At 40.6% G+C, this 20252-nt stretch overlaps 1 protein-coding gene across 1 annotated transcript in view; it reads right to left on the bottom strand.

Moving 5' to 3' along the window:
* The window catches only part of LOC126094755 (carbonic anhydrase-related protein 10-like), a 409556-nt gene extending 391327 nt beyond the window's left edge, over positions 1 to 18229 (bottom strand). Inside the window, exon 1 of the mRNA XM_049909306.1 lies at positions 18103 to 18229. Coding sequence (XP_049765263.1) covers positions 18103 to 18184 — 82 coding nt within the window. The 5' untranslated portion in view covers positions 18185 to 18229. The remainder of the gene's footprint in view (positions 1 to 18102) is intronic.
* Positions 18230 to 20252: the final 2023 nt, after the last annotated feature.

Raw genomic sequence — 20252 nt, 5'->3', positions numbered from 1 at the left:
GTTATTAATTCATACTCCAAATTATAATCCACTCGAAGAGTCCATGATTCAGGATACTCATGTGTTAATAGAATTCATGGTATTATGAACATTTCTTGACAACTGACAATTGAAACCAGATAATGTCCATTACCCCTAGTTCTTCCCCTAACAGCTGCATAAAATAAATGTATGCTTTCATGTTTACGTGACCTTTTTCGTTGGATTGATCTGACAAAAACATTTCCAGATATTGCCAAAACAAACAAAATATGATGCATGCACCAAATTACAATCCTCTCAATCAGTCCATGATTAAAGGGACTAATCTGCACATGTAGTTGATGCTGATGTGTTAATTTCTTGCCAGCTGAAAAGTGAAGCCAGGTAACGTGCTATTACCCCAACATCTTATAATTATAGCTGCAAAAACTAGCATTTTCTCTCATGTTTACATGACTTTCCTCGTTGGTTGGTCTGCCGAAACCATTCCCAAAAGTTACGAGCATATTATTGATGGATACACTGAATCGTAACCCACTCAGTTGTCTGTGAAGTGTGCGTAGACCTGTTGGCCTCGTGAGAATTTCTTGACAACTGACGACTGAAATCAGATCATGTACCATTACTCCAAATTCTTCCAGCTATACCGCCGAAAAATCAGTATCTACTGCCGTAATTTCATAATACTTTTCTGTTGGTTTGATCCCATAAGACCAGCACCAAAAATTGTCAGAATCATATCGATGCTTCCGATAAACCACACCACTAAATCTCTTCATGTCTAATCGTGGAACTCGAGCTGAATACGGTTCAAAGGGAGTGTGTTGACTACGGTATACTAGAGGAAACGTTTTTCTCTTCGTTTGCTGAAGAGTTTCCGTGATTCATCATACCGATTGCCTGCGAGAAGGAATCTTGAGAACTGGATTCCTAGTGATAGGTTCCGCATCTGTGATGCGTCGCCTATTTGCTTAGCTCAGTTCTGGGCCAGTAGTGCCTAGATTAGCTGTCATCTCCACATGTGTCTTAGAATAATAATATACGTGGAATGTCTGAAAACTATCTACAAGTTGGCAGGAGACATGAAAGTTATCCTGATAACGACGAAAGTAGCCTCACTAAGTGTTTCTCAGTACACTCCGGGATCATAAATTGGAAATCTGGCTACAATATGAATTACACTTCAAAATCATACACATGAAGAATCTACTGATAATATTCAACGTGCCAGAGTTGCCCTTCTTGAGATATTTACACCAAAATCATGTAACGGGAGATAAAAGGTCTTAGCCCTGAATCGGAAGCAAGTAAGCACAGTATCCTTCCGGTTATCATTCAGTTCACCCACTGAATCACGTAGAGAAGAAGATTTAACTTTAATCTGAATTACAGTATGTCGGAGTATCTGTTTATATACTACACCCAATTCCGCTGACGAGGTATCAAGTAAACTCAAAAAGTATGTAAATAAGAATGGTGCCACGTGGAGTGGTCTCTGTCAGGGATTACGCGGTCCCTCCCGCCGGATGTTCGAGTCCTCGCTCGGACTTGGGCGTGGGTGTGTCTTTCTTAGCATAAGTCTAAGTAGCGTGTAAGTCTAGGGACCAATGAGCTCAGCAGTTTGGTCCCTTAGGAACTCACACACATTTGAACGATGATAATCAGTAATGATAAATAATTAAAACGGGTATCGAACGCAAAACTACAGAATCTGTATTGAAATGGTCTTGTTGAGCTGACCTTTTCTGTAGTGGTGTATGAAATTACTAAAGTCGAAATCTGTTAATCAAAGCGATGTGCAAGGCTTGTAGAAAACACTATTCCATATTTTCAGAGGTGATAACAGGGACCTAAACAAGGGAAAAAATGTTCCAGTACACATGGGCTCTAAAATGCGTGTCCTACGAGCTAAGAACACTTGTTCATTTTCTCTGCTGTGAAATACATCTTTCTTACAGCACGTTCTTTGTTGCTGCGGATGACCCACAGAATACAATAGACAAATAAGGACAAATTCCTTTGTTATTGCTCTTGAATACAGCACCGAGTACACTCCTGCTCGTATTGCTACTGCGAACCTTGTTCCCAGTTCTGCGTAAATGCAACGCATACATTAATTCTATTGGATCCAAACTATATTCTGACAAGTTTGTGAAACGCTTTAACACTGTAGTTTAATGTACGCTTTACACATGTAACGCAAGCTTATTATTCCATTAGGGAAGTGGCAGACTGTTCTGTTACGGTCTGTCAAATGGAATCAACCATCGATCCCTTGTCCATTATACTAAAATATATCTAGAATGGACTTTGCAGTCTGCACAAATATTTAGCCGTCTTTTTCAGCGAGTAACAGGTTTCAGTTGCAGAGCAGCGAGTTCTGCAACGAGTGAAATTTCATTCCGTAACAGGTGCACTTACAATTTCAGCATCTGTGGTGATTAGTCAACCTCCTGTCTGGCCGATCCTACATCAACCGTTGCTGTACCCGTGTCATGGGAGGCGTGTGAAAGCCCTTCAACCACAAAATCAGCCTGCCAGAATACACTTCTGCTAATGGCTGTAGTAAATATATGATGAAAATCCTGTTTTCACAACAAAAATGGTGTTCACAGATGAGTCTGGCTTCACGCAAGATGGACCTGTCGATTTTCGTAACGAACACTTGTTGGCTGATGCCAAACCACACTCAGTTGGAGAAGTAAGGCATCACCACCGATTTTCAGTTAATATATGTTCAGGAATACACTAGTGGGGCCTTACCTATTACCAAACAAGTTGACTAGTGCAGGGTATCGTCATTCCTGCCAAAATATTTCGTACCGCTAGAGGAGGTATCATTCCAACAACGCATGATGGGTATACCAGTCCATTTTTCCAAATGTGTAATGGAGTGGTTGAGGAGAAGGTGCAGTACGCTGACCAGCCCGTTTCTTCGATCTTCACCGCTTGGATTTTTGGTTAAGAGGTCACTTGAAGTCTTTGGTAAATGCAAAACTAGTTAATGATGTACAAACTGTACAGGAAGACGGCATCATTGCCTCCCAGCGCATCCGTGACCATCATGGAGTTCTTCAGACAGTGCATGATTCCGTAAACTTTAGACGTCAGACAAGAAAAGACATATTGGGAAACATCCTTAGCGATGGCAGGTCGTATGTAATAGCAACCAGAAGCTCGTCCGTGTTAGTGTGATGCAGCAGTGTTTTTTCCTTCGTTTACGCAATTGTTTACTGCATTCTGCGTAACAAACTGCTTGCATTGAAAGAGGTGTGTTTCACAGGAGGGAAGACAAACCACTGTCCATCGGGAATTTTCATGTGTCGGCCCATTCTATCTCTTCTCAACAATTTCGTATGATTATGCTAAGCTACGCTATTTTTATGGGCTAGTACGTGTAGTAAACAATGCATACATACTGCACAAATTTACTGCAGGGTGCTTTACATCCTTTATTTACTGGGCGATTGAAGGAAAATGTGCAAAAATTGAACAAGGCATAGGAGATGCTTAGTCAAGTACATTCAGAAAGTGAACATGGTGTATAGAAAATGAAGAAGGGACGAGCTTGAACATCACTGAGCTGAAGTAAAGCGCAGGCCTATGCTTGAAAGGAATATTTGGATCCACAGAGGCCTTTATGTATGTTCTCTTATGAACTGAAGCGTATTGCCTTCATGTCAGGATGTTCCACCAACTGTTAGTTACCTTTGTTGTTTATCTTTTCTCTTTGTTGTTTATTCTTTTCTTACTCGTTACCACGAAGTTGTTCTATTAAATGTAGTAAGAGTCCGAGACTCTTGAGCCAAACACGAGGCAAACCTGTAATCGAGCGACGGGGAGCCCAATTGGAAATATGTCGTAGGGGTTACTATATCCAAAGTTTACCTTAAAAGCAAAGGAAACTTCCTGAAAATCCTGATCGGAAACGGTCGTTCAGATTTGTTTTTAATTTAAGTTTAGGACAATAAATCCCACGCAAAAAATTATGAAAGCCTAATGTATAATATACCGGGTGATCAAATACTCAGTATAAATTTGAAAACTTAATAAAACACGGAATAATGTAGATAGAGAGGTACAAATTGACACACATACTTGGAATGACATGGGGTTTTATTACAACAAAAGAAAAAAAACAAAGTTCACAAAATGTCCCAAAATGTCCGACAGATGGCGCTGGACAGCAAAACGTCAGTAACTGCTACCGTGACGGGTGAGAGCTACGCCGATTTGTTACAGAATCGCATCATCCCCAGCCTGGCTGTTCACAACATTATTCCTCGACTACAGCTATTGTTGAGGAACGATGGTGGACATATTGAGCATTTCCTGTAAATAACATCATCTTGGCTTTGTCTCACTTGTTTATGCTAATTATTGCTATTCTGATCAGATGAAGTGCCATCTGACGGACGGTTCATAACTTCTGTATTTTTTTAGTTCTAATAAAACCCCATGTCATTTCAAGCATGTGTGTCAATTTGTACCTCCATATCTAAATTATTCCGTGATTTATTCAGTTTTCAAAATATATATACTGTCTTTTTATCACCCGGTATATAGGTATATATGCAAAGCTGTTCCCACAGTAGTAAAGTCGATGACTTGCTATACATAAGCGGTGCGGCTGAATTTCTGATTATTGTTTACGTGCTGGCAGTACCGTTTTCTCCATACTCTACTCAAATTTTGCCTGCAGGGACTGCGATTCTGTTGATCACAGTAAAAAAATTTCTTGGCAGTCGTTGTGTAAATCGTTTGCGGCATAGCTGAACTGCATATTATCGATACTCTATTTCAGCGATTGCAGCCATTCGTATGGTTTATGGGCAAGTTAAAGATGATGAGCACGATTCTGAAAAGTTTTACAGGAAACAAATTCCCAGCAGACATAACCGATCAAGGCGGTTGCTTATCTCCTTAGTTCGGTGACTACCGGAGACTGGTTTTTTGAAGTCATAAAATGAAGGACTTGCAAACGCGAACCCGACAGGCACAACCATGCTCGACGAACAGACGCTAGAAATTTTTGAGAGGATCCCACCGCAACTGACTGCACAGTAGTACGGACAACAGATGCTTTGGAGACTAGCGCGTCGCAAGTGCTTCGCCAGGGCCATATTCAGCCACATCATCTACAACGTGGTTCATCATCCGAGAAAGGCACAACTACACAATTCGCTGCACGAGTGTGGTACTACCACTAGGTGCCTCAGTTACCTGTTTATGACCAGAATTCCGGTCCCATTCACTCGTAATCCTGTTATGAATAGCGGGAGGAAACATGAGTGGGATGAACATAACCCCTACGCGAAAGTTGCGTCAGATTTTTCCAGAAATATCAGAGTTGGTTTTCGACACGACCACTTCATCGAGCCACGTCTAACATATCTCTTGAAAGTACCTCCAGCTCCTGTAAAACTGATCACCTAATTTGCAGCATAATTATTGACAATTATTGTCACACTTTCTGTGATTCTATCTTGCTTGACGATGCACATTACTACTAAAGGAATAACTAAAAAAAAAATTGTTCAGATGGCTCTGAGCACTATGGGACTTAACTTCTGAGGTCATCAGTCCCCTAGAACTTAGAACTACTTAAACCTAACTAACCTAAGGACATCACACACATCCATGCCCGAGGCATGATTCGAACTTGCAAGCGTAACGGGCGCGCGGTTCCAGACTGTAGCGCCTAGAACCGCTCGGCCACCCCGGACGCAAAAACTAAAAACTGAACTAAACCAAAGTCCGTACGAAAAGCCTAGGAAGGCCAATGGCACTGGCTGACCGCCGTCTCTTCCTCAGGTTACTGGCGTCACTAGATGCAGATATGGAGGGACATGTGGTCAGCACAGCGCTCTTTATGCCCGTTGTCAGTATTTGTGAGCGGAGCCGTTACTTTTCAGTCAAGTAGATCCTCAATTTGCGTCACAAGTGCTGAGTGCGTCCCGCTGGCCAACAGCACTTGGCAGACCGGACGGTCACCCATTCAAGTGCTAGCCAAGCCCAATTAATCTTAACTACGGTGATGTGACAGGAACCAGTGTTACCAATGAGGCTAGGCCCTTGGCAAGCACAATAATGGGTGAAAGGTATTACAGCTCCTTTTGCAGAGCTGCTAGAGTGGTGTACACTAATGGGGAATAGCTAAACTGAGGCTAATACCCTATAATAAGATTTGGAGTTCCCTTGGGATGCAGAGTGTTGACAAAAATGTGGAAGCATTGCAAGAAATTCATGACTGGGCATATGTGCTGATGACAGCCTCGATTTCAGGTTGCACTCTTGTACCTGACCACGAAAAGCACCTGTGCGATTTCCTCAATACGTTGAAAGTGCCAAGCATGGTGAGAACAGTGTGTGTGTGTGTAGATGAGCGTGCATGATGTCGGAGCCAAGTGAATTTTAACGTGGACAAATCGTTCGTCACCTTGTAGACAAGGTAACAGAGGTGTTTCGTGTTTCAAGAGGTACCGTAGCGAATACTTATTCCGTATACAGGGAAATCAAGAAAACATCGTCTATTAAGTCACAACCCGGACGAAAGTGTCTCTTCAGTGACCACTACGGTTGCTAATCAAGGCTGTCACGGAAAATAGGAGGAAGTGGACTCCAGATATCACAGCAAAACTTAAAGTAGTTCTAGCGGATCTTAAAACAATGCAAAGTGCGCTGCAGTAGAAGGGAACTGCAGGGCAGATGGAATTACAAAACCGCTTCTCAGTAAATACGAGTGCCGCTAAAAGGAAAACGGAATGTCGAAGCAATGGAGCAATGGAAAAGGTTCATTTGGTCGAGTGAGCCCGTTTGACATTGATTCTAGACTCTGACATAATTTACGTCCAAATAGTGAAACATTGCAGGAGTTTGGTGACAATTTCAACAGCCATAGCGTGGTATTCCATGAGACCCATTTTTAGTATCGAAGATCGTATTACTGACGAGGAGTATTCGACAATCTTCGCTAATCAGTTTCATCCCGGTGTGTAATGTTTGTTCCCCAGTAGTGATTCTGTGTTCCAATACGACATGGCCAGTGTTCACACAGCTCGCATCACCCACGACTGGTGTTGAGAGCACCAGGATAAACTGTCACATATGTCCTGGCCGCCACAGTCGCCAGACCTTTGTAGTGTTGAGCCTTTGTGGTCTGCTTTGTAGAAACGGGTGCGTGATTGCTGTCCATTTTCGTTATCGGAAATGGCCACTAGTTTGCAGCAAGAGTGTTATAATATTCCGTGAAAACCATGTACAAATTGCGTTCATCCATACTGAGACGACTGGAAGCAGTTCTGAATGTAAAAGTGTCTGCTACACCGTATTCGGAGAATGGTAGCGTGTTACCTCTGTGGTGTTTCCGCACTTCAAATGGTTCAAATGGCTCTGAGCACTATGGGACTCAACTGCTGTGGTCATCAGTCCCCTAGAACTTAGAAATACTTAAACCTAACTAACCTAAGGACATCACAAACATCCATGCCCGAGGCAGGATTCGAACCTGCGACCGTAGCAGCAGCGCGGCTCCGGACTGGAGCGCGTAGAACAGCACGGCCAACGCGGCCGGCTGTTTCCACACTGTTCTCGACTCCGTGCAACTGAAGAATATTTGTCAGTTAGCGTCTCTTCGAAGCAGCATAGTCGTAGGGGCTATGAATGGACCGTTTAGTTTTCTTATTGGTCCCGCTGTTTTCCTGAGACCGTCTTGTATTTACTGACCCGCAATTTGCATTTCCCATCAATTCTAGCTGTCTCAAATTCATCTACGTTTACATATAAATGATTAATCTACAGTTTACAATTAATTGCGTGGCAAAAGGTCCAGCACACCACCCTCAAGCTATTTCCCTTCCATTCCACTCTTGACAAACGCTCGATAAAAATACACACAAATCTTTCTGTGTGAGCTATGATTTTACTTATTTTATTGTAATGACCATTCTTCCCTATGTAGGTGGGGGAAAACAAGATATTTTCACACCCTGAGGAAAAAACTGTTGATTTAAATTCCATGAGAAGGTCCCGCTGCAGCGAGAAACGTCTTTGTTTAAATGATTTCCACCGAAATCCACGTATCATATCCGTAGCGCTCTCTCCCCTATTTCAGCATAGTACAGAACGAGCTACCCTTCTTCGAACATTTCCGATGTCCTCCGTCGATACTATATGATGCGAATCCCACACCGCACAGTAGTACTACAGAAGAGAGTGCTCAAGCATGGCGTAGGCAGTCTGTTTAGTAGATTTGTATCATTTTCTCAGTGTTCTGCCAATAAATAATTGGTATGCCCTACCTGCAACATTTTACCTGTGTGATCCTTTTAACTGAGGTTTATTCGTAATTGTGATACCTAAGTATTTAGTCCAATTTACGGCCTTCAAGTTTGTCTGATTATGTGTAACCGAAGTTTAGCGGACTCCGTTCGGTACTCAAGTGCATGCCTTCACACTTTTCATTATTTATTCAAGTGCTACTTTTCGCACCATAGACATATATTGCTTAAATCATTTTGCAATTTATTTTAATCATCTTATGGCCATATAAGACACCAAATGACAGCATTATTTGCAAAGAACTAAGATTGCTACTCTGATTGTCTCCTAAATCGCTTATGTAGATCAGGAACAGCAGCTTTGACCGCAAGTAACAACTGAGACAATAGTCAATACGCACCCAATTTGATTAGAACTCCCTTTTGAGGTATGGTGTCAAAAACGTTCTGGAAATCTAAAAATAATCAGGTAATCAATTTGATATCCTTATCAATCGCACTCACTATTTCGTGACAGTAAAACGCTAGTTGTATTTCACAAGAGCAATATTTTTTTAATCCCAGTTGGATGCTTGTCAATAAATCGATTTCTTTTAGATGATTCATAATTTTCGAACACAGCATATGTTCCAAATTCTACTCCTGATCGACTTTAGCGAGAGTGATCTTTAATTTAGCGGATTCCTCCTGTTTCCTTTCTGGGGTACTGGTGTGACTCATGCAACTGTAGAGTCTTTAGGTACGAATCGTTTAGTGAGAGATCGGTTGCCTATGATTGCTAAAGATTGAACTATTGTATCACCATACTCTGAGAGGAACCTGAATGGTACACAATCAGAACCGGAAGGCTTGCCTTTATTAGGTGATTTAGCTGCTTTGCTACAAGGAGGTTGAACCGGAAGCCTTGCCTGTATTAGGTGATTTAGCTGCTTTGCTACAAGTAGGTTATCTACTTCTAAGTTTCTCTTGTTGGCAGTTGCCCTTGGTTCGAATTCCGGAATATTAATTCCGTCTTCTTTGGTGCAGGAATATCGGAAAACTGTGTTTAGTAAGTCTGTTTTAGTGGCACTGTCATCTGTAACATCACCAGTGTTATCCTGCAGTGAAGGTATTAATTGCATCTTTCCGCTGGTGCAATTTACATATGACCAGAATCTCTTTTAATTTTTGGCCAGATTTCGTTCTGGAAAATATTAAAAGCATCTCACATTGAGGTTCACACTACAGTTCGTCCTTCTGTAAAACTTCGCTAATCTTGAGGGTTTGCGTTCTTCTAAATTCGGCATGTCTTTTTCGTTGCTTCTGTATCAGTCTTCTGACCTGCTTAGTGCACCATGGGGCATCACTACCATCTCTTATTACTTTATTTGGAATATGTCTCTCAATAGACGTCGATACAATTTCCTTGAAATTCTACCACATCCGGTCTACGCTTTCATATTCAGACTGGAAGGAGTGGTAGTGTCTCTTAGGAGGGTCTCAAGCGAATTTTTATCTGCTTTTCCACAAGGATGTATTTGCATTTACTTTTGGTGGGTTTGGATGTTATGGTATTCAGTCTCGCTGCAACTTCCTTGTCGTCACTAATGCCTGTATCCGTCATAGTAATCCCTATTTGCTGTAGATTATTTGTTGCTGAGAGGTCAGGTACGTTTTCGTAACCATATAAACTTCCAGTGCGCTCCTGAACTAATTGTTCGAAATAATTCTCTTTGAACGCGTTCAGACCTATTTCATACGACGTTTTATACCTACCTCCTTTTTTAATCATGTATTTTTGCCAACGTATAGATGATATATTGGAGTCACCACCATCCACAACTATATATAAGTGGGGTACCCATTTGAAATGAGACTTAATTTTTGTTACACTGTTCAGCAACTGTACCATCTGAGCTGAGTCGGTGGGGGGGGGGGGGGGGCGTAAAAGGAACCAAATATACATTTATACTGGTTGGCAACTATAGCCTTTAAAAACACTACACTAACTCAAAGGAACTATCTACTAGTATTTCATTACAAGGTAAACTACATCTGACAGCAATAAAAACACCACCAACAACTGTATCTAATCAATCCTTTCTGAACACGGTTAGGTGCTTCGTAAAAATATCAGTTGAAATTATTTCCGATTTTATCCAGCTATCCGTACTTATTAAAGATTTCAGCTTCAGTATTTTGTATTAGCGCTTGGAGATCTGGTTCTTTTCCAACACTTCTATGACAATTTAGAACTACAATACCAATTTTTCTAAATCCACTTTCTTGTGTTTGTCTTGCACCCATTTAGTCCCGAGATCCTCTAAACTAAAAAAACCTCCAAGTTCCATCCAGACAACAACCGCTACCTGTGTAGCCGCTTCCTCTGTGATCACAGGCTAGCTTTGTACATGTTGTAAATAGCAAATTCTTGTGTTCCTCTCTTGCATTACTGATGACCTGAACTCGCAGCACTTCTCATACTCTCACGGTTAAGCATTGATGAACTAGCTAGTTATTGGAGAAACTTCAATACCATCTAATACATTTATTGTACTAAGGCAGAGGTTAAAACGAGTCTTTTTTTCCAATACGTCAAAATGATACTGTGATTACCACACAGTACTTAAGATTTCTTTCTTACTTTGTGACCCAACGTTCCTTGGACTGTTCCCACAAAACCTCTAAATCCAGTAAATTTGAGGTATAGTACGTGAAGGCTCAAATAGGCAGATCCTGAGACTTACTCAGTCAGTATATTCTAAATAACAATATTAGCTTGTATTGGTTTTTCGCTGTGATAAGCATGATTTCTTCTCTGCAGAAATGTTCATATTTTTCAGTAGAGCAGTTTAATAATATATAATTTCTCTTGTATTTTTTCCTTTGAACAATCTGCGAACAATAGGTCATCCGCAAATTACAGCGTCAAAGTTTTTGTCTCCTTCATTCTGTCGATCAAGGTGCGGTTACTTTCAGTGTATACAATTTTTTCCGATTGAATGTGTTTTCCTTTTTACAAAACTGCTGTGCAATGACTTTATCGAATTAGTAATATCCTGCAGCAAATCAGTGTTATGTCCATCAACTGCCTTTCAGTTGTGAAAGACTAGTACGTTTCATCTCTCCATGATCTGAGTAAATGAAAATTCAATCTTTGCAACGTCTCCCCTTTCCGAATCCTTATTTGACTTCCATTACAACGGTTTCCTTATTCTGAGCAGCATCGTGGTGAAAGACGTTTGCGCAAACTTTGTTGCAAGATCATAGTGCACTCATGGGCTGTAAATACAGTATTGAATTTTCTCATTTTACTGAAACATAAATTTTTAATTGCGTCATTCCATTCGTCAGATACAAAAGTATATAGTAATTGTACGTTAGAAAAATTTATCATTCTCTTGATAAAAGCTTCTGGACTGGAAAGTATATAAAAAGAACTGTGATGTTATGAATTATAGGTGTATTTCATTTTGTCATTTAATACAATATTTCGAGGAATTCTTTTGCGATGGTGTCTACACAATTTTTTAGGAGTCATTGCCACTATATGTTGAATGGAAATGATATGCACTTATTTTTGTTACTTGAATAGTGTCGTAATGAACACAAGTTAAACATGTCTTAAAAATTAACAGGTCATTATTCGACGTTGAGTGAATCTCTTCCCATACATTGATTGATTTACTGATCGTACATGGAACAGAATAAAATTACCAACATCTATTAATTGAGGGTGTGGCAGTAATTGCCGTAGATTTTAATTGGAGATCTGCATCGTTAATTTCAATGTTGAGCAAGAGCCTATATTAGTTTCGTAAACATTATAGCGCTTATTCCTTTTGTTTCGAAATGGGATGTATTTCTTCATTTCTGAATCATAGCGGCTTGTATCCCAAACACTTGAAGCTAGGAATGCTAAACAATTGGAAATTTTTTATTTGTTAATTTCTTTCATTTACAGATATAGAAAGATACACTCAACAGCGATTTTGAATATTTATGAAATGTAAGGGTCAAGAGTATGTTCCTACAATACCTTCTAGTGGATTAGACAAACGATCTGAAAGCGATGCATCAGCTGCAGAAAACTGTATCTGAAAATAAATTAAATGTCATCTGACTTATATGTACCACATATGTTTTTACGTGCTGAAGAATAATATTCCGTTATATACATAATTAATTAAATACCTCTTAAAAATTCTCAAAGCAATGAAGATGGCTGAGTTAGCTACAGCAAAAGTAGTTAACTCATTAACATGTTCGATGAGAGATTGTTCCATTAATCGTGATATTTCTAGTCAAAGAATATTGTTACCACAGTGAATATGCACATAGCAATTCAAGTCCAAGTTACTCTATAATTAGAATACTCAAATATCCAGGCCAAATGAAAGTTATTTTTCTTTATTTCATAGAATGTTTTCGAAACACAAGCAATTCATTGTCATACCTCCAAACAAAATAAAGGTAGTCACATATATTGATAAGTTGGGATCACATCAATCTCTTAGGTAAATTTGCTTCTGTTATAGTCTGTGATGTTTCGGTGTCGCTAAATGAATAGTGTTATGCAGGTAATAACATATTGCATTGCATCCTGTGAGGTGTGATCTTTACAACATAGGTAATTAATACCAAAACTATGTTTATATTCAGTCAACAATAATAATCTTCAACAATAATAATCTTCTTTTACTTACTGTAGATTATATAGTTAGAGAAATTGGCTTACAGAATTGTCTGACTAAATGTCACATTCGTTGTATGTTTTGTAAGTTATGACGCTAGAGAAAATCATGTTGACAGAGTCACAAATGTTCAAGTGGATATTCTAGAAATGGATATCTCTCACTTTTGAATAAGTTAGCCAGCAGTATGAAGCAATTCTAAGGCAGCAACAGTTAGGAGTGAGTAGACTGATAAAATATAACACATCCCCTGTTTAATTTCTAAGATACAGGTACGCTGGTTGTTATATATTTTTGTAGAACTTCACTGTGATGCTTCAGTACTACACATTAAAATTACGTTTTACGAGCCGATAAAAATATCTCTCTGGACATTCTAAAACCTGACTTACAATGCTAGATGATCCTGAACTGACAAGTAAGTCCAATTGTGTATAACGCTTAGGTCTTCTTAAACAAAAATTTGACTGACGTTGTAAGGTATCCATAGTGACAGTATCACTTATGTTTCCCTACGCCAAAATATAGCAACCGAGGTGGTCATCAGCTTGGATATTGCATTGGACTGAAAGAGTAATCTGCCTGAAAATGAGGTATTAAACTTTGACATAAAGCATTGAACTGCGAATAAATTCATTTGTAACTGATCAGCTAGATAGGATCCCAAAATGTTTGTCATTTTTTACAGGTTGTAGAGCTTCAGCTGCACGGAGTCGACTGCAACTGAAGAATATTTGTCAGTTAGCGTCTCTTCGAAGCAGCATCGTCGTAGGGGCTATGAATGGACCATTTAGTTTTCTTATTGGTCCCGCTGTTTTCCTGAGACCGTTTTGTATTTACTGACGCGCTTTTCTCATTTCCCATCAATTCTAGCTGAAAGCTTTGTAGCGCACAATTTCGTAAGGAACTAAATCTGAATATATGGTTCTTTCAAGTAAAAGTCGCTGCAGAAAAGGAAGCTATATATTAGTAGTGCTACTGAAGCTTGCACAGTTTATTTTGCGTGAGAAAGCGTAGCCCAGCTGCGAAATTCCGGAAAAGCAAAAGTTGAAAAATTGGTAGCAACCATTCTAGCAAATGGCCAGTAATACAACTAACACCATTTCGCATAAATGATTTGTGAAACATGTTTCTCAGTTTTCTTAACTCATTAAATAAAATGTGGTAATATTGCGTCCTCCACTTAACTTAAAATCGATAGCAAAGGACTTCTTTAACGTCTTTCGGTGGGAATATCATTATCATTTTTATTAATGTGCATGCTGTTTCCTATCAAGGTAATAGATACGATGATCACGCGAATTACACTCATTTGAGACTTGCTGAAAACTGGCCATGTGATTCGAATGAAAGGAAGGCAAAGAAAAGTGGAGAAAGGGGAGGTGAAGGATGAAGGGAACGTGCACGCTACTACGGAGACATGTGACTACGAGCGTTAATGTTCCAGTACGTCCCAATTCTTCCCGACGGTAACATGTCTGCCATTGGTTTGCTGATATTGGTAGGTGACGGAAGTAATTCCCTCCGTTTCAACAGACAATATTTTCATGTATTTACATGAAGAACAGAGGTCATTATGCCGTTTTAAGATAAAAGTGATGTTTGGTTCCAAAAGATTTTTTGAATTATATCATTTACGTTTGTATTTTGTAGAAATAAATTATTCTTCTATACTTCGGGCAGGCGCCTACATATCTTCATATTTTATACGCTTTGTTAGCTCCCACAGATCTACTTTTTTCTTATTTGGTCTCCACTTTTTTCCTTTATCACCGTTTGTCCTCACGTTATGTTTGTTAACAACATATTGCGTCTATATAAAGTTTCATATTCATTATTTGTATAGTTGGCATGAGATTTATCGGCTCAGTGACCTGTTTCAAAATATCTTCGTTGGAATTTTTTGCTGTCCAAGTGGTTCTCACTGGCCTTCATCAAAGCAACCTTGCTTTGCTTCTAAGAGTTTTCTGTCTGTCTACAAAAAGTGTTAAGGTTTTCACCTTCATTCGAGTGACACCCCGGGTTAAGGTACCGACAAACTGTTCTTCTCTGCACAAAACAATCGTTTGTCTTCTTTTATAGTAAGCACATATCGTTGTTGCCATTTATTTTTTGCTTTCTTTGTTACGTCTATTGTCTTCCGTAATTAATGTGCCTAAATAGCAAATCATATGTTGTAACTGAAGGTCTTTCATATATTGATGAATTATGTTCGTCTCATTTTTTAAACTTTTAATTCCAATATTTTTTCTGTTTAATATATTTTAGTTTCTTCTTAATTGCTGCAAATCTGGAAAATATGTTCCGCATGTATATATATCAATCTCAGCTACTAAAGGAACATCATCCGCTAGTTTTTTCCACTGAATAATAATTCTGTTCGCTTAATCTGAAGAGGTTTTCGTTTTGAAGGTTTTTCTGTTTCGGCTATAAGTTATTAATATGGTGTTAAAAGTCGATTAAGAGGAAAATGCGTGAACATATTTCCACGAAGGTCTATTAACTGTGTAAGATGGAAAAAATAAGCTCCAAATTCGACAGATATTCACTGATTAGCTACTTACTTCGCCGGTATTTTTCTCGTGATTACTTACGTGCACAAGATTTAGTGGACCCTTTTTTTTCTTGCAGTTCACAACATAGGGAAATTATTATTTGAAATGCCAATGTCGACTGCCAGTGTATTTAGATCGGAAAGTGATGTTCTGGACACTACAATATCTCTCTCTAAAATCAGTTTCATTAAAATATTACTTAGCGTGTTGGTAACCAACTGTAAACAGACTACATACGAAACAATACAATCAAAAAGAAAAAAAATAGGCCCTTTCCATTACAACAGAAAGATCAGAATATGTTGGCAATTATTCTCTTGTACTACCACACCGTTCCACAAAAAGAGTAACATCTGGAGAGGAAAATTCAGTGATCTATTGGCTATTCAGAGTGACATCACTGTCCGACATTGATTAAGGAAACGGCAGCCGGCAGCTATCATGCTGCCTGAAAAGTACATTTCTTGATATAAGTTCATTTATTCAGCAGAAAAATTGTTCAGCACAATACTTACAGTAATTTAACGTATGTGATGCTCCAGCCAATGACACTCATTGACGAATTTATCAAGCCAAACTAATTTCAGAAGCTATCAAACCTCTAGCGCTTCAGTAAGTTATAGCGCTTATTTTCCATTTTAGATAGTTGGAAATCTTCCATGAGCGACATACGTGGATGGTTGTCTATACAACAACGCACGGATATAACCTTTTGTTATAACACAGTGCACAGAAATGACGAAAATGAACACTTGTTTTGGTTTGTGTTGGCATCTCGTATTCATCTGAAACTGGCGGCAATTATTTACACGATATACTTTTCGGTTTCCATTGCCCAAATCGCCAAGGCTGATGGTTTCGTGTATACAATTGTCAGTGAACTGCTGCTAAATTATAGTATTTTCTAGCACATTAAATGTTGATAAATGTGTTTGAAAACCACATTTTTGAAGGCCACTCGCAGCAGTGGCTGATACTTAGGTTTTATAAATAATATAATGACGCGTTCGCACAGAAACGCAGAAACGTTTTGCTGTCGGCGACAGCACCAATGAAAACTTGCCCCTACACCATGACATTCATACCCGTGGAGGTACTAGCCACCACCCATGCTTAAGTAAATAAAGAGTGAATCTTGTTTTGGTGTAAATGCGTAGTGTAACGGTCAGACAGTATTCCAAGGAAAGAACCGAAAATTTACCACATAAATCAAAGGTGGCTTATGGGTAGACCGCATTAGAAATACTACAGTGTAAAAGAAAGTCGACGGAATTAGTTGATTTCAGAATTTTGTAACTTCTGCAATAACAGGCGTAAGTCACATGCCAGACAACAAAATTTTCCCAAAGGAACAAAATTGCATATATATATATATACATATATATATGTGACAACAGGACTTCAGATAAATGGGAGACGTGCAGAAGAATAATTTCATTATTATCTGGTTGAACGCATCGCAGAATTGTATCAGCAATCAATATTGAGAATGTTACGCGCCGTTCGTCGAATGTGTGATTTGTTTACCAAAGCGTGTTTCGGTATTACACAAGCCCATTAACGAGTGCTGTTGCATTTAGGAGGACAACGAGCTAGAGCAGAGTCTGAAACGCGAGGTTGGCACAGCTAAGAAATGGATGGGGAGAGACGGAAATTATGAAATAACGTGACAGGACCGTGAGGTGAAGAATGTGGTACTAATGAAAAACATCTTCAATCAGCTATGGCTTATCATCTTATGAATGAGAGCTGGTAAGCGTAATGCACTGCGATTTGAAGAAAAAGGGTGACTCCTGTCAAATTTGATGAAAATATAGATTTTTAACGCATTATAAAAGGAATGCATCAAAGTGTTAAACGAAAAGACGGTTTTGTCTGAGGGGCAGTCCTGGGTCTCCTTTAGTGTCGTCCTCGTTGAGAAGCAGCCGTTTTTCTAATATACTTTGTTGTTACAGTCGAATGTTTCCTGTAGTTTATTCAGTATGGATGCAATCACTGTAACTTGGATTTAATTTTCGTTTTTAGAAATTACTATGACATGCATATGCATTCACATCTTTTTCGGCTGGGATGTATATGTTACATGATAGTACAATCTTCTGTGGATGAAGGAAGTTGTCTTTAGTTATTAAATGACGTCTGTGAGAATGCTAAGCGCCAACTTGATATGTTCAATGAAGAGTTTTATTTGTCTGACAATGAATGTTTGCTTCTTGTTGTTTACTTTTGACGGTTTGTTATGGCATAGTACCTTTTAAAGTATGAAATATTATGGGGCAATATATAGCGATTTTCATGGTTGTCAGTATGTCTAGCATTACGATGTAGTGAATTGTGTTTCCTTGGTTTAGATCGCTCGATAACGGGATAATGTGATCCCGAAATATAATATAGTAAATACATCACATAGTCCACAACTGGTGCCTAGCATTCTCAGTATTAATTTCACCTTTGCTGCAAATGATGTCTGGACACTCACTTACTAGCGACATCGAAAATTCGTCTATATATCGAGCATATTCAGGGGCAGAGAGTGTTTCTACAAAAGTTAATGACATTGCTAGCAGCTTAGAGATCGCATTTTCAGCAGCGGCAGGGCAACGAACGACTCACCGTGCAGCACGAGGCAGAGCGTTAGGGCGGCGGCGAGCACGTGCGTCGGCGGTGGCGTCGGAGGCGGCGTCGGCGTCGGCATGTCGCGGCGTGTGCCGCCACGCTGGCGCGCTGCGTCGTCGCCGGTAGCGCGTCGCCGCCGGACTGGCGTCGCGACGCCTGCCCCCCAGGTCGCCGCCGCCGAGCGCGCGGGCCCGCCTCTCCCTTCCCCTACACTCCCCTCCCCCCTCCCCCACCCCTGTCAGTCCCCTCCCCACCACCCTAACCCGTCTACGGTAGCGCCGCTCGGCTCGGCGCGGTCCAAGCCGCCCCACCGCCGACAACCGGCGGAGCACCGGTATTAACCCAATTTCGAAAGAAGCCTTCGGATAACCCACATCCCCGGCCCCCCTCCACATCGCGGGCCGCGCTCGACGGCTGTGATTGGCGGAGAGGGAGCGCGCCGAGGTGAAGGGTGCGGAGAGAGGGGGTTCCGACGGAGTCTGCCTGGGCAGGGTAGGGGTGGGGATGCGATGAGGAGAGGGATGGGAGATGAAGCTACGACAGGTGGAGAGCGCCGCATGACTGTCTGTGTCACCAAACGACCTGTCCGCACTGGTGAATAACTACCAGATCGAACGCTAAATGGAGTTACGTGGGATAAACTCATCAACAGTTCACTTGGCAAGAGGTAAACTTAAAACGGAATTTTGTCGTTTATCGTATACAAATACACAAACAATTTGAATCTTTTTGAGGTACTGTAACGAGGGGGCTGCGTAGGATGTTGTTCCGTCCCACAAACACACTTGATAAGTCTCATTGTCGTGTCGGACCTCCTTTTCCCCAGTGTAATGCAGCAACTCGATGTTCCATGCACTTAACAAATCGTTGGAACAATCCTGCGGAAACAATGAACAATGCTGCCTCTATCGTGAAAGTGTTGCTGGTGCAGGATTTTGTGCGCAAACTGACCTCTCGATTACGTCCCATTAATATTCGATGGTATTCATGTCAAGAGATCTGAGTGTCCAAATCACTCGCTCTAATTGTCCAGAAAGTTCTTCTAACCATTTGGCAACAACTCTTACGCGGTGACATTGCGCGTTGTCATCGATAAAAATTTCATCGTCATTTTGGAATGTGAAGTACATGAGTGGCTAAAACTGGCGTCCAAGTAGCCGAACATAAAATTTCCAGTCAATTATCAGTTCAGTTGGACCAGAGGACCCAAACCCTACCTTGTAAACGCAATCTCCCCATTATGTAGTTACCACTAGCTTGCACTGTGCTTCTTCACAGCTCATGTCCATGGCTCCATGGGGTCTGCACCACCCCACACTCGAACGCTATCATCAGCTCTCACTATCTGAAATCGGGTCTCAGCTGATCACGCCACGATTTTCGAGCCTTCTGGAGTCCAGCCGATATATTCACGAGGCCAGCAGAGGCGCTGCAGACGATGTCGAGCTGTTAGCAAATGAAGTACATGAATGGCTGCAACTGGCCTCCAAGTAGTCGAACATAAGTATTTCCAGTCAATGATCGGTTCATTTAGACCTGAGGACCCAGACCATAACCCACGCCATTATAGAGCCACATTAACCTGCACAGTGCCTTGCAAGTAACTCGGGTCCATGGCTCCATGGGGTCTCCAGCGCGCTACGCTCGAAAGCTAGCGACAGCTCTTACTAATTGAAATCGGCTCTCAAGCGAGCAGCCCGCGATCTTCCAGTCGTCTATGATCCAAATAATATCGTCACGAGCCCAGGAAAGTAACCGCACACTTTTATTATTTTGTCATCAGTCTTCTGACTGGTTTGATGCAGCCCGCCACGAATTCCTTTCCTGCGATAATCTCTGCATCCCAGAGTAGCACTTGCAGCCTACGTCCTCAATTATTTGCTGGATGTATTCCAATGTTTGTCTTCCTTTACAGTTTTTGCCCTCTACATTTCGCTCTAGTTTCATGTAAGTCATTCCCTCAAATCTTAACGGGTGTCCTATTAGTCTGCCCTTTTCCTTAGCAGTGTTTTCCACATTTTCCTTGCCTCTCCTATTCTGCGCAGAACCTCCTCATTCCTCACCTTATCAGTCGATCTAATTTCCAACATTCGTCTGTAGCGCCACATCTCAAATGCATCGATTTTCTTCTATTCCGGTTTTCCCAC

This window comes from Schistocerca cancellata, chromosome 8 (genome assembly GCF_023864275.1).
Source record: "Schistocerca cancellata isolate TAMUIC-IGC-003103 chromosome 8, iqSchCanc2.1, whole genome shotgun sequence".
Classification (NCBI taxonomy): Eukaryota; Metazoa; Arthropoda; class Insecta; order Orthoptera; family Acrididae; genus Schistocerca; species Schistocerca cancellata.
The sequence above is the reverse complement of the archived record's forward strand: the minus strand, read 5'-3'. Positions and strand labels throughout refer to the sequence as shown.